The sequence below is a fragment of the Rana temporaria genome, chromosome 10 (assembly GCF_905171775.1).
Source record: "Rana temporaria chromosome 10, aRanTem1.1, whole genome shotgun sequence".
Taxonomy (NCBI): Eukaryota; Metazoa; Chordata; class Amphibia; order Anura; family Ranidae; genus Rana; species Rana temporaria.
Window position 1 is genome coordinate 40,639,525 of NC_053498.1, and position 15,707 is coordinate 40,655,231.

Consider the following 15,707-nt stretch of genomic DNA (forward strand, 5'->3'; position numbering starts at 1 on the left):
CCTATTAATACATCACAAATCATAAAATAGTGAAAAAAGTGTCACATGCTCATCTTGTAGAGAAAATACATATGCATAAATGACTGATGAATAAACAAAGTAATGTCCATAAAATATAAAATGCAGGATGAATAGGTGACTGTATAATAACTGTGTCAAAAAAAAGACTGACTGAACAAAGTAATATCCATAAAATATAAAGGTCAGGATGAATAGGTGACTGTATAATAACTGTGCCAAGAAATAAAGTGCTGGTGCTGGTGACCACTCTCTGGCATGAAGTGCTGGTAACGGGTGATTGCCTGACTTCTGTGCAACGTACTGTGTGGATGTCCCCTTACCTTACGGCTGTAAGGCCACAGCATGTGGGTATATCTTTCTATGGAACCAGTGAAATCTCCCGACAAGCTCCCAGACCGGCGTCCCCGGCTCCTATCTGGAATCAGAGTTCCCTTTTTCTTAATCTGAGCACATGGAGAGGCTTACATGATGCAGACACACCAGGGACAAAAAGGGAACTCTGATTCCAGATAGGAGACACACACCAGCGGAGCCAGAGACGCTGGACTGCGAGCTTTCCAGGAGATATCACTGGTTCCATGGAAAGATATACCAACATGCATGGGTGTAGGAACCCTTACAAATCTGGGGGGGACAGCATTTTTACTCGCCACCTACATTGACCCCCGACACCTACCTGACACATACACTGACCCCCGACACCTACACTGACCCCCGACACCTACCTGACACATACACTGACCCCCGACACCTACCTGACACATACACTGACCCCCGACACCTACCTGACACATACACTGACCCCCGACACCTACCTGACACATACACCTACACTGAAATATGTAAAATGAAGTACAGCGCTAAATGAATAAATAAATGAATGTCAATAGGTGCAATTATTAATCCTCAGGAACCGGATTAATAATTTACTGATTTTCAGGATGTTATCCCTCAGGGCTTTCAGCATGTAAGCCTGTGAGGGAGGCAGAGCAACCGCCGGTCAGCAGCAGTAAGGCCTCTTTCACACTGAGGAGTTTTTCAGGCGGTACAGCGCTAAAAATAGCGCTGCTATACCGCCTGAAAAACTCCTGCCCAGCCTTCTCAATGTGAAAGCCCGAGGGCTTTCACACTGAGGCGATGCGCTGGCAGGAGAGAAAAAAATCTCCTGCGAGCAGCATCTTTGGAGCGGTATGTATACCGCTCCTTCCCATTTAAAACAATGGGAAACCGCGGTAATACCACCCGCAATGCGCCTCTGCAGAGGCGAATTGCGGGTGGTATTAACCCTTTATCAGCCGCTAGCGGGGGTTATCAGCCGCTAGGAGAGTCACACCACGTGTTAATGCACAGATAGTACTGACAGAGACCATTACATGCCAAAAGCCCCCCCTTAGGAATCGAATTAATGGATTTACTGAGCTTCATGATGTTATTCCTCAGGGCTTTCAGCATCATGTAAGGGGTTAAATTATGAATCCTGCTAGGTATTTGGCATGTCGAATTCCCTGAGGGATGCATTATATAGCAGGATTAACCCCAAGGGGTTAAATAATCCTGCTATATGATGTATCCCTCAGGGAATTCGACATGCCAAATACCTAGCAGGATTCATAATTTAACCCCTTACATGATGCTGAAAGCCCTGAGGGATAACATTATGAAGCTCAGTAAATCATTAATCTGATTCCTGAGGGGAGGGGACTTTTGGCATGTAACGGTCTCGCTGTCTATACTCTCCTCTCCCTAACTTTTAACTGCTGCTGCTGACCGGCGGTTGCTCTGCCTCCCTCACTCGTGACTCACTTTTTGTTGTCCATCGAGTTGTTCCACTTCCCGGTCCCAGATGAAGGCTCTGAGTATTTCCAGGTCCGGTCAGAGAGGAAGGGTGGAGAAGACGGCGGCGGCTTACAGATGCGCGGGCTGCCTTCGCGCATGCGCCGCCCGCGTTCAAGGACTGGCCAACCACGCCAGAGCACCTGATCACATTCGCCCAAACCAAGGGCACCATCTGCCGCAAAATGGCGGTGACAATAACGCTAACGGAGTTCAGAAAAATGACACAAGTCCTCCTAACCTGGGGGGGATTTTACAATACCTGTCCCCCCCGCATTATTTCCTGGGGGGGATTCGTCCCCCCCGTCCCCCCCGGTTCCTACGCCCATGCCAACATGCTGTTGCCTTTCAGCGGTAAGGTAAGGGGACATCCACACATTACGTTGCACAGAAGTCAGGAAATCCCCCGTTACCAGCACTTCATGCCAGAAAGTGGTCACCAGCACCAGCACTTTATTTTTTGGCACAGTTATTATACAGTCACCTATTCATCCTGACCTTTATATTTTATGGATATTACTTTGTTTATTCAGTCAGTCTTTTTTTTTTTATTGTTTATATATTTTTTTAAGCATACATTTCAAACAATAAGGATATTGCCATAGTAGGTAAGCAAAATTACAACCATTATACATCAGTCATTTATTACATTTAGGCATATGCATTTTCTCTACAAGATAAGTATGCGACACGTTTTTCACTGTTTTATGATTTGTGATGTATTTTTAGTTACTTGCTCTTTTCAGTGCACCCCTCACTGAGCATTCCTTCACTTTATTCATACACCATACGGACAACATTATTTTATTTACCAAGTATTTGATTATTTATTGAGCATTTCCCTGGATTAATTTTTTAGAATTCATTATTTATTGACCTTAGGTTCATTGCCTCAGCCAAGTGTACCTGTCACTGAGCACTTTAATTTCATTTACAGCGCAGCACTATTTTTACGCTTATGTGTTAACCGTTGGAGTTACATTGCTGAAGAGGGTAAACTGGCAGAATGTCATGGTAGAGACTGTAACATGTGGGTGACTGGTGATGTAAAGGTCCCCCTTGCTGTTTAGGGATGGTTGTTCCAGTTTAACGTAGATGCCTTCTTTCACACCTTCTTAATTACAGTTTATGTCAAGGCAAAAAAACATATGCTGCATATCTACAATACATGCCCATATCTCCATGTTGTAATCCTTTAAAAGAGTACACATTTTGATATGCCAGAAATGCATCCAGTTCTTAAAGTGGTTGTAAGCCCTTACATATACCGAGTGAGGTGACTGGCCTCAGGTGATACACAGAGATTAAACAAATCCGCCTACATAAGTTGTGCTTGTCTATATGCAGTCTTCTCTTCTCCACATTACATCCTTTCAAAGTGCTGAATTGAAAAAAAGTGGCAGAGAGCTAAAGTTATACTCTGCAGAGCTCAGTGAGGAGCGCTCCGAGAGCTGATTGGAGGGAAGGGACATACCCCCCTTTACACAGCACACAGGAACAGAGCTGAGACTGTAAATTAGCTGGAGGTCCCTCCACTTTCACCATTTTTCTCTTGGTGTCAGGAAAACTTATCAAAAGTGAATCATACTTATAGCAGAGGAGTGAAGGAGCAGAAAAAAGTGACACTTAGGGCTCCTAATTGAGACAAGTACACACTATAGAGGGATATGCTTTGTTTGTATTTTATGGCTGACACCATGTGGCTTTTTTGTTGACTGAGTATTATCAGCCATGCCCAATGACTCTTGCCAAACTACTCAACCTCAAACTCTACTACTCTCAGATCTAAACATAAAGGCTAATTATTCTGTAGTCTTCTATAAGAATTAGGAAGGGTCTTTAACCCCCTCCCATCCGGCCTATTGTAATATGACGGCCAAGCGGTAGCCCTGTTATCCTTGTAGGACATCATATGACATCCTCCCAGGATCATGCCTCGCATGTACCCAATGTGCCAAGCTCCAGCACAATCTGTCACCCTTTGTGTCCAGCGGACGACAGATCACTGTACCGGCCTGCTGCCGGTACCATGTAAACACTGTGGCTAATCACAGCAGATCACATAACAGTTGTACACAATGAAAGACTTTGATTCTTGCCTTTGTTTGTGTACTATTGTGATAAGCTCTGATTGGTCACAGTGATTACATGGCACAGACAGGGCCAGGAAGGGGGTTAAAGTGTCCGGTATTGATCTGAATTTCTGATGTGATTGAACTTTTTTGGCATTTTTAAAATAGATAACAAAATGCTTCTATTGGTATATTAAACAGGCTAAAAGAAAGCAGAAAGGTTAATGTCAGGGGTTTACATGCTCTGTAAGGTGTAGAAAGACTGTGGACCTGTCGAATTTGCCTTCCTATATTGGGCCACCCATTTGTCGAGGTCTTTGCATGCCTCATCACATTGAACTGCATATACCTTGTTACTTTGCTTTTGTTTGGGTGTCTTGCCTTTTGAATTTTCAAGTTTGTCTCAAGTTCCTCTTGGTGAAGTTGTCATAGTGGTGAAATGCATGGAGGCAGAGTGATAGTGTGGGCGGAAGCTGGTGTCTAATAGTCCTAGTATACACAGAAAGAGCCAGCTGTTAATTCCTGTGTACACGTCACTTTTACTCTGGGTTTTAGACCAGGTTTATTACTTGATACCGGCTTTTATTAATTTGTTACCTGTGAGCATAATAGTTTATTTCAATAAATTACTTTATAAGAATGTATTACACTATGTGAGAATTGTCAATCTGTGGATCAATCCTCCTCCTTTGGAGTCTGGAACAGTCATCCACATAGGCTGAGAAGTATTCATTGAGAGACATCTTGATCCTGCTTTCACTCTATTGAGGAGGGGAGACATTGCAGTCTGAAGTCCTGAGAAGCCATCCATGCTGACAGTGGAGGATTTCTTCTGAGACAGATTGAGAGTGTTTGTCTTTTCTTGAGAAAGAAAGGCTGTTTAGTCTGGTGAGTGTTTATATGATTTTCATGGGGAAAGAGGTCACTGTGGATTGTTCTGGGGAGATGACATGTATCACAGAAGAGAGCGGTGAAGGATTGAAGTGTTCACATCTGTTTATTGAACATTTTGTATCACTATTGGATTTGTTCTTGTATGTAAGCACAGGACACCATGGTCATTTTATCTTTACTGATGTTTTCATTGACACTTGGCTATTAGGCTCACTTTAAATGTTTTTCATTGAGGCATATCACACTAAGCTGTACTGTATGAGGTATTATAGACTTTAATTTGAAAGTTCCTGTCATTTTTTTTTTTTGACATGTTGGGTTTAATCTTATACTAAAAATAGATGAGACAAAAAAAAAAGCAAGATAGGGGAAAGTTATGAGCCAGGAAAGCTAACAGCAACCACCCTTGAGAGACCCAGTGATGGATCAGAGGTGGTAGCCAGTTGTGGTAACCCATGCATAAGCATGGGGACTGTTTTTTGGAATTGGATATGTTGCCAATGTAAGGAACAGTTTCCCAGAAGGCTGCAGGCGATGATCCCATCAATTCAACTGAATGCTCTTACCTGGACCTTTGCAGTATCAAAGAAGTGAATGCAGGTGGGGGAAAACCTAGAACCCTTGTGGAGGTGCTAGGTCATCAGGCTGTAGGCATACCTCCCAACTTTTTGAGATGGGAATGAGGAACACCTATCAGCAAAAGTATGCAGGCATAGGACACACTCCTGACCATGACCCCTTAAAGGAGTATTGTACAAAAAAAAACAAGATTGGGTAAACCCACAAGTGCTTTTTTTACCATTACTATTCCTTTATATTGGCTTTTGGAATTTGCAAATGCAGCAGTTTAGAAATCAGATGAATGGTTTAGTGCTGGAAAACACATTTTTGATAGATAAAAGGTTAATTTTATATACATCTATATCGATCAGACCAAAATGAGGGATAAATGAGGAGGCATGAGGGACAGAGGGGACATTGCTCCAAATCAGGGACAGTCACTCGAAATCAGAGACAGTTGGGAGCTATGCTGTAGGTACTTACTTAGTTTTTCTTTATGCATGCTTATGCATGAAATAGTAAATCACTTTATTACCCCCAAAAAGTACTTAATAGGAACTCAAGGAGAAATCTAAAAAAAACATTCTTTGACCACTTGCTTAGCTATTAGGTAACTCCAACTCATGCTATTAATATGACCTAAGGGTTAGAAAAATCATGATTATGTGCATATGTTTGAAAGAATGAGATATGTGAAGAATTTACAATAATAATAATTGTATCATTTGTTTTTCATCTTACCATCCATCGCGTCCAGTTCAATTTGACCAAAGATCTGCAGGTAGGGCCGATAGAAGACACGACGGAAAATCCAGGCCAAACGCATATCATTGGGGTGAAGAAGACCCTCTGTGGCAACTCCGTAAGCAATCAGCCAAACTCCCAAAAAGAAAAGGAAAAAGAATACATCTTTCATCTGCGGGGAGACGAAAACATAAAAACAATACAGCTAAACTCTATATCAACAGCTGAAATACATATACAATAAGTGTATTCATTTATAACCTGCTTTAATATAATTCACACACTCCTGTCCATGTCCATATACCTGGTGGTATATTTTTTAGGGGGGTGGCAAACAATGACACATTGCAATGTCATGTTACTACGGTATGTTTTTACACACTTACCATTTTTTGGACAATGATGATTTTGGGCCCCAGTTGTTTGTTCACAGCAAAAATATGAATGAGCCGGAGAGTGAAAACCATGAAATCAAAGCACAGGATGGTCCGCCCTGACTCATATGAAATTGGAAACATTCTGTAAAAGACACAAAAGGTTATTAGGAAGCCAATAATACAAGCAAATCTCTCCTAAAGTATCCAGGAATTAAACTATAAAGCCAAATTAATCAGGAATATATTGAGCGTTTAAGGAGAAATATACAGCAGGTCTGAGTTTACCAGCCACCTTACAGTAGGTTACAAAACAACTAATAAATGGAGATCTTGGACAATTTAGTCACACGGCGATGAGGCAAACCCTGTATGCCTATTCACCCACTGATTTCAAATCTGAAAAGAGGGACCTTACCAACCCTGAAAACACTATGGGCCGGATTCAGATAGATTTGTGTATCTATCTGCTGGCGTAACGTATCTGCGATACGTTACGCCGCCGTAAATTTGGGCGCAAGTTCCGTATGCAGAAAGAACTTGCGCCCTTAGTTACGGCGGCGTAACATATGTGTGGCGGCGTAAGCCCGCCTAATTCAAATGGGGATGTTGTGGGCGTGTTTTATTTAAATTTCACTTGACCCTGTGTATTTGATGTTTTTTGTGAACGGCGCATGCGCCATTCGTGGAAAAATCCCAGTGTGCATGCTCAAAATTATGCCGCAAAGCCTCATTGGTATCGGCGTGAACGTAACTTACGCAAAGCCCTATTCGAACGACTTACGCAAACAACGTAAAATTTTCAAAATTTGACGGAGGAACGACGGCCATACTTAACATAGGATACGCTGCATATACCCCTCATATAGCAGGGGTAACTTTACGCCGGAAAAATCCTAAAACAAACGACGTAAAAAAAATGCGCCGGGCGGACGTTGGTTCCTGAATCGGCGTATCTACCTAATTAGCATATTTTTCGCGTAACTATACGGAAGTGCCACCTAGCGGCCAGCGTAAATATGCAGCCTAAGATACAACGGTGTAAGACACTTACACCAGTCGGATCTTAGGGAAATCTATGCGTAACTGATTCTCTGAATCAGGCGCATAGATACGACGGCCCGCACTCAGAGATACAACGGCGTATCAGGAGATACGCTGTCGTATCTCCTATCTGAATCCGGGCCAATGTTTTTACAAACATATCGCTCTATTCCTCATTCAACTCAATCCAGGATAAGGCAGACTTTACTTTTCTCTAAGCCTGCCCTACCCAAAGTCTCTCGCTTACTAAATACTTATGTAGCGCCCTGCTCCCAATGAGTGGGCGCTATGTGTTAAAATTGTAGTTCGAGAAGTAGTTGGCTCAGAAGGATTGTGTCTAAATTATGGCTCGGTCTCAGTTCAGCTAGTTGTATGATTTTCCTCCTGACGATGGGTGTTGCTGTCAACGCTGGTCAGGGTTGGAAAGGCTACTGGCTGGATGCATTGGGTGCCTCTTTCCCAGAAGCAGCCCGGGGTGTGGCGAACCCACTGTGCATTCTGGGAGAGGGTACTTAAGGGACAGAAACCATTTTGTGGGGTTCGTCTTCCGATCCTCACCTGAGGGCCCTCCTGGCCTCAGGGATGTGTTGGCAATTTCCGCCTCGGGGCCACGTTGGCCTGAGGCCTCGCAACTGAGATGTAGGCCCCGGAGCCACTGGGGCCTACTGATCCAGGGATGATCCTGTGTCGCCTTACCTGATGGAAGGGACCAAGCAATTGAGGACCCAATTGGAGGATGTATCCGGATTAAAATTTACCTCACAGTGCTGCCAGAACCGCCGAGGGATCCTGGCACAGAGCTGTGTTCTGTTCTTTTTCTTCAGAAGTTAACCCAGTGAGGGATTGCACAAGTCTGTGGCAGAGACTATTGAGCGAATCCCAAGTTTACCAAGTCTGTGACAGAGACTAATGAACAAATTCTACTACCTAGTCTGTGGCAGAGACTATCTTTTGATCGAGCTTCGCACCGGCTGCTAGGACAGTGAGAGTGAGCCTATCTGGTGGTTGCTTAGTCCAGCGTGGAGACAGTTGTTCCTCTGGACCTAGAAGAATGTTTGTGATCTGCAAGTAAGATACCAGAGTCCTTCCCATCCCTTTCTCCCTCTGTTGGAAAATTTGTTCAATAAAAACCTTGAAAGAGACGTTGTGTTGGTGCAGACATTTCTTCCGGATAACTCTTCAAGGAGAACCCCCGAGACTAGCGCAAGGAACAGTAAGGTAACGGCAGGCCCAAATTTAAACCAGCAGCTCCCTCGAGGGTAGTGTTAAACTTACTCGACAAAGAAACCACAGTACAGAAAACCATGAAATTCATCAAAACCCTTAAAGTGAAACTATGGGCAAAATAAAAAAAGACTACACATAACTGTGCTTGTTAACCTTTTGCCGACCGCGCTATAGACAAAAGACGTCTACAGCACGTTCGAGTTGTTCTGGGAGGACATCCCTGGGACGTCCTCCCAGAATCCTCTTCTCGCGCGCCCCCTGGGGCACGCTCCCGGAATCATCCGTGAGCCCCGGGTCTAGAAGACCCAGCGCATCACGGATCGCAGTAAATTGCCGCTGATAGCGGCTGTTTACCACGTGATCGCTCCGTCAAATGACGAAGCGATCACTTGTAAACAAACCGGCGTCATGTGATGACGCCGGTTTCTTCCTCTGCTCTCTGTACCGATTGGTACAGTAGGAGAGGAGGGGGAGCGGAGACAGCAGCAGCACTGTGGCTGGATCTGTGACAACTGCAGTCATTGAGCGACAATGTAACCTGCACCGAATAGCGAGAGGAGAGTGGGTTGCAATATTGTCAGGCAAACTGTCAGGCAAAGCTTCTGATGCTTTCCGGACCGTGCCAGATAAGGATATCCATAGCTACGCCCGGGTTAAAGAAGTGCTCCTGGCTCGTTATGCAGTAACCCCAGAGTCCCACCGACAGAAGTTCAGGGACTCGCGCAAAACCACGAAAGACTCTTACGTGGAATGGGCATGCCAGTTATCCCTGTCGGCCTCTAACTGGGTTAACAGCAGCCAGGCCACCACCGCAGAGGACATTTTGCAACTAATGCTCCTGGAGCAATTTTACAATCACATCCAGACGGACGTCAAAGACTGGGTGAGAGATCGCAGGCCCATGACTCTACCAGAGGCCGCTAAGTTGGCGGATGAATATGCGGATACTCGCAAGACGAACCAGGTCACACCACAGGTACAACCTCCACGACCAACGGTGCCCTCACACCCACCAGCCGCTAGATACCAACCTCCTAACAGACCGGTGACATCTAGCCCTCGCTATCCACAACAGGAGGACAACGAACAACGCTGCTTCCGGTGCAAACAGCTGGGTCACTTCAAGCAGAATTGCCCCCTGAATGACAACACCAGGTCAAATTGGTCTCAACCTGGGTACCGCCCACCAGCAGCAGCCCATTGTGTAGACTCGGCTTGGGATCCCCAGGAGCTGGGTCGGGAAGAACCATTGGGCACCCCTTACGAAGCCCTCATGGTACAATCTGTTATTACGGACAACAGGGAACACCATTGTCAGCTGGTCATGGGCGACAGCCATGAGCTGGAGGGGCCCTGGAGGGAGCTGGCCAGAAAGAGGCACCGCCGGCCACCCTCCAAGAAGAAGAGGTCCTGGAAGCCGTATAACAAGCTGACCTGGGAGGAGAAGAAGCGGCTGGAGGAGAGGGAGTCGCAGCGGGCGTCCCAGATGCGGGCCGAGATGTTCGCCAAGGGCCCACCGGTGGCCCCTTACACCACCACCCAGTTCCTGATGATGAAGGACCACGTGGAGAGCCTGCAGGACATGAGCAAGCAGGAGCTGATCCGTGAGTACATGGAGCTGGAGGAGTGCATAAGCCGCATGGAGGAGGAGAACAACCACCTGAGGTCACAGCAGGCTGACCCCCCCAGGCTCCATGAACTGGAGATGGAGCTGGAGAAGCTCAAAGAGGAGAACCGGAGGCTGCGGAGGGAGCAGAGGGTGGCTGACCCTATGGGGCACTGATCCCCTCCCCCCCGAACTCTGAGCACCAGTGCTACAGCATTTCAACAAATATAACTTTTTCTTTTTTATGAATCTCCTGGGATTGTCACTTCAGAGCCATAACCTGCCCCTTCCCATAGCGGGACACCTAGACGGCGGCGCACAGACCCATTCGCCGTCTTCACACTGACTGCTGGTGACTCTGCAGATCGCACAAAGACTTGGGGACTAACCGGCGTGTGATCTGAAGACTCTGTGGCATACCTGAGTCTGAAGCAGTTGCCACGGGAGGTCAGTTACGCCACCATTGAAAAAGAGTGTTTGGCCTTGGTATGGGCACTCAAAAAACTTACGCCTTACCTTTATGGCCGGGCTTTCACTCTCATCACCGATCACAACCCCTTGGTGTGGCTTAACCGGGTTTCAGGGGACAATGCCCATTTGCTACGCTGGAGCTTGGCCTTACAGCCCTATGACTTTACGATTCATTATCGCCCAGGCAAGCAAAAAACGGGAATGCCGATGGATTGTCACGCCAAACGGAGTTAACCTCGGACTAAAAGCTCTGAACCCATCAACCCTACTGGACCAGGGAAGGTCCAACCGGGTTGCCGGAGCAGGGAGAAAAAGGGGCGCCATTGTGAAGGATGCTGTTATACCTGAAGGGTTCCACATGTACTGGCACTTTAAGGCTGGCTCCACCCAGCAGTGATGACAAGGGTCAAGGGGCATAGTAGCCATCTTAGAGAGACCACATGTAGGAAAGAGATATGTAATGTCCTGAGATGCATGTTGCAGTGTACAGCTGTACTGAATAAACATCCATTGTTCCAGCCCAGAGTCTTGTGTCCCTCACAACACAGAGGATATAACAGTGGCGACGAGGATGGGATTTACAAAGTGTCTATCAGTCTGAGAGAGAGACAAAGACATTGTGGATTGTCACCTGGATTAAAGCAATCACAGATCCCAGCAGGAAAATGTCATTAATCGGGACATTAAGTGAGTTTGATGGAGAACAGACATCCTGGAGTTCCTGGGTTGAGAGACTGGAACAGTATTTCAGTGCAAATGACATCCCAGACAACAGGCAAGTAGCAGTGTTTCTGACAGTGGTTGGGGCCAAAACATATGACACTCTGAGAGATCTGCTTTCCCCTGTAAAACCAGCAGCTAAGACATTGGCAGAGCTGCTGACACTGCTAGAGGATCACTTCCAGCCTAAACCATTAGAAATTGCAGAAAGATTTCGCTTCTATCAGAGGCAGCAGCAGACAGGTGAAGAGATTAAAGTTTATGTGCTCGCCCTTCGCAGACTAGCCTCTACCTGTTCTTTTGGGGACTACCTACCTACTGCACTGAGAGATAAGTTTGTCATGGGACTGAATTGTGAGTCCACACAAAAGAGACTGTTAACAGAGAAAGACCTTACCCTTACAAAGGCAATTGAGATAGCTTCAGTGATGGAAATAAATAAAATGAGGGAAAAAAGTTGCGCTAACTGTAAATGTTGTAAACCAGTAGCAGCTAGCACCAACAAAAGACAATATTGTGTACAAATTCAGTGATGGAAATGGCTGTGAAAGATACAGAGGAATTGAACCCCCAGAGCAGAAGGGAAGAGGTGAAGCAGGAAGTTTTCAGGACAGCAGTCAAACCAACTGCCGCAAACTGGAAATACAGACCCCCACCAAGCCGGGAGTCAGCTTGCTACCGTTGTGGGAATACAGACCATGACCACAAAGTCTGCCGGTTTAAGGATCAGACCTGTCATAATTGCGGTAGGACCGGCCATCTGAAACGAGTTTGCCGTAGCAAGAAGGTGCGAGATAAACAACCTCTGAACCCCAAGACAAAGTCATATATGGTGGGAAGATATACATCATCATCTGAGTCAGAGGATGAGCAAGTGCTCCACAGGTTAGACATACATCATATACATTCAGCACCCTCCGCAATGACTGTAGATGTAACCATTGAGGGAAAGAATCTCAGGATGGATGTAGACACAGGAGCAGCAGTTTCAGTTATCACCCAGAAACAATGGAGACAACTTCAGACCCGAAAAACTGTCCGCCCAACACCAATCAAACTGCAGACCTACTCAAAACAGATACTCCACCCACTGGGTTACGCAAAAGTAAAGGTATTGTACAAGGGTCAGACAAAGAGACTGCCATTATATATCCTAGAAAATGGGGGACCCCCTCTCTTTGGGAGAGACTGGATTGCTCACTTTGGTATGCCAGACATCGCCATAAGTCCCTGTAACACCGTTACCATTCCATTAGGAGATAATGAGGGATGGGTGGTGTCCCTGAAGCAGCGGTTCCCAAAGATTTTTGATGACCAGTTGGGAAAAATAAAGCATGACTGTGTGAGACTCAAGCTGAAACCCAACGCTCAGCCTAAGTTCTTCAAAGCTCGGACAGTACCTTTCGCACTCCGAGCAGGTGTGGAAGCAGAACTAAGTCGGCTGGAGGAACAAGGTGTCATCTCAAAGGTAGAGCACAGCGAGTGGGCATCACCAGTTGTACCGGTAAAGAAATCGAATGGGGACTTGCGCATTTGTGGCGATTTCCGCATGGCACTGAACTCTCAACTGGAAATAGACCAGTATCCCCTACCCAGAGTAGATGACATTTTTGCCTCTCTTGCAGGAGGTCAAAAGTTCACCAAGCTTGATCTCAAACAAGCATATTTACAGTTTGAGGTCCATCCTTCTTCCCGCAAGTTTCTGACCATCAACACCCACAAGGGACTGTATCAATATAATCGGACGGTGTTTGGGGTAGCCTCTGCCCCAGCCATTTGGCAACGAAAAATGGATGAGATTTTGGCGGACATTCCTTTCACTCAGTGCCTGCTAGATGACATGCTCATTACAGGACGGACCGACCAGGAACACAAGCAGAATGTGGAGCTTGTGTTGGCGAGACTCCAAGAACAGGGTCTGAAAGTGAACTTCGCAAAATGCCAATTCATGGTGCCTAAATTGGAGTTTTGTGGCCACCTTGTGGATGCAGAAGGTATACACACCACAGAAGCCAAGGTTGATGCTTTAGTCAAAGCTCCAGCCCCAACCAACGTCCAGCAGCTGCGATCATACCTTGGCTTGCTGAACTATTACCACAAATTCCTGCCAGATCTGGCACACACCTTGTTTCCGTTGAACAAGCTTTTGGAGAAACACTCCAGATGGGACTGGTCGGCTGCATGCCAACGTGCTTTTGAAGTTTCTAAGCGGAAGCTGTTGGCGTCACGCATGCTCGTGCACTATGACCTACAGAAGCCTCTCACGTTGGCTTGTGATGCCTCACCCTATGGCCTGGGGGCGGTACTATCTCACATCTTACCAGATGGGTCAGAAAAACCAGTGGCATTTGCCTCCAGGTCTTTGACAAAAGCAGAAAGCAATTACTCACACATTGACAAAGAGGCTCTTGCACTGATATGGGCAATTAAGAAGTTTCATCTTTACCTGTATGGTAGGGAATTCACCATACTGACGGACCATAAACCACTCCTTCAGATCTTTAGCCCTGACAAAGGCATCTCCCAGACTACTGCGGCCCGCCTCCAACGCTATGCCCTATTCTTGGGGGCATACAGCTACAAAATTCAGTATCGTGGTCATGATGCCAATGCTAATGCGGACGCTATGTCCCGACTGACAGGGAGGTCCATGGACTCTTCTCCACCGGTCAAGAGTTGTCGTTACACCAGCCTGTCCTTCTTGTCTTCTGGGGAGATAGCAGCCCATACAAACAAGGATACCTTTCTGAAAACAATACTCTCCTGGGTACGGTACGGTTGGCCTGCAACTGTCACACAGGAGTATGAACCTTATTTCCGTAGGCGTATGGAATTAACTGTGGCTGGCAACTGTGTTTTATGGGGAGACCGAGTGATCATTCCACAGACCCTCCGGAGACACATTCTGGACTTGCTACATACTGGTCATCCCGGGAGCACACGTATGAAACAAAAGGCCAGAGGCTATGTGTGGTGGCCAAACCTAGACTCAGATATCACAACATATGTGAATGCTTGTGCTGGATGTGCACAAACGGCAAGAGACCCTCCTCGAGGGTGCGTCCAGCCCTGGACTTGGCCCACGGTTCCTTGGTTTCGCCTACACTTGGACTTTGCAGGCCCGATCAGAGGACACACCTTCTTGATCATAGTGGACGCCCATTCAAAGTGGCCTGAGGTCATTCCTGTTACTCAGCCAACGACTAAGGCAACGGTTTCCATACTGTTACATCTCGCTGCTACGTTTGGATACCCCAGAGAAATCGTCACAGACAACGGTGCACAATTCACCAGTCAGGAGTTTCAGCGTTTCCTGACTGCCCACAACATCAAGCACAAGTTGACCGCACCTTACCACCCGGCTACAAATGGTCAAGCAGAGCGGTTTGTGCAGACTTTCAAACGCTATTTCAAAGCTACAGTGGCTGCAAGTAAACAACAGTCCCTGTCACCCCTGCAGCTGGACTCCTTCCTTTCTGCTTACAGAAACACACCACATGCAACCACTGGGAAAACTCCAGCAGAACTCCTTCTGGGGCGGCAGCCATGGACTGTTTTGGATATGCTCCGCCCTCAAACAGTCCAGGAACATGTACTACAGTCCCAAGACAAGATGGTCAAACACAATGAGCTCCCCCGATTCACAGCCCAACAAAAGGTATGGGCCCGATCTTATGGGGCTTCCAACACCCGTTGGCTTCCTGCTGTCATTGCAGAGACCTTGGGACCCAAGATGTACAAGGTCCGCCTGGAAGATGGTTCCATTTGCAGACGTCATGCGGACCAACTGCGTCCTCGTTCTCAACTGCCCGAATCCCTGATGCCAGCTGAACCACCAGTGTCTCAAGGATCTGCTCCCAGCGAATCAGGATGCACAGAGACTGATGATTGCGGGGACTCTGAACTTTTGAACTCAGCTCCAACAGAGCCCTCCAGCTCTGGTCCGGAGGTCTGTTTACCCTCTGAGCTGGGGGATCCCTTCTTGGCCCTGCCGGTACCCATTCCGGCCAGCCCTGTTTCCTCCGGTCCCGAATCGCTGGATGCCCGGCCTCAACGACACTGTCGCCCTCCTGACCGGTTTCAGTTGCAAGAGCGATTACGAGACTTTCGACGGGGCCGACGGAAGTGATCAGATGACAT

The 15,707-nt window shown here is 46.7% G+C and overlaps 1 protein-coding gene across 1 annotated transcript in view; it reads right to left on the bottom strand.

Moving 5' to 3' along the window:
• Positions 1–15,707, bottom strand: part of TRPM4 (transient receptor potential cation channel subfamily M member 4) — a 682,714-nt gene that overhangs the window by 98,884 nt on the left and 568,123 nt on the right. The window contains exons 18-19 of the mRNA XM_040327576.1: positions 6,512–6,644; positions 6,123–6,297 (exon numbers count right to left, since the gene is read on the bottom strand). Of these exons, the coding sequence (XP_040183510.1) occupies positions 6,123–6,297; positions 6,512–6,644 (308 nt within the window). The remainder of the gene's footprint in view (positions 1–6,122; positions 6,298–6,511; positions 6,645–15,707) is intronic.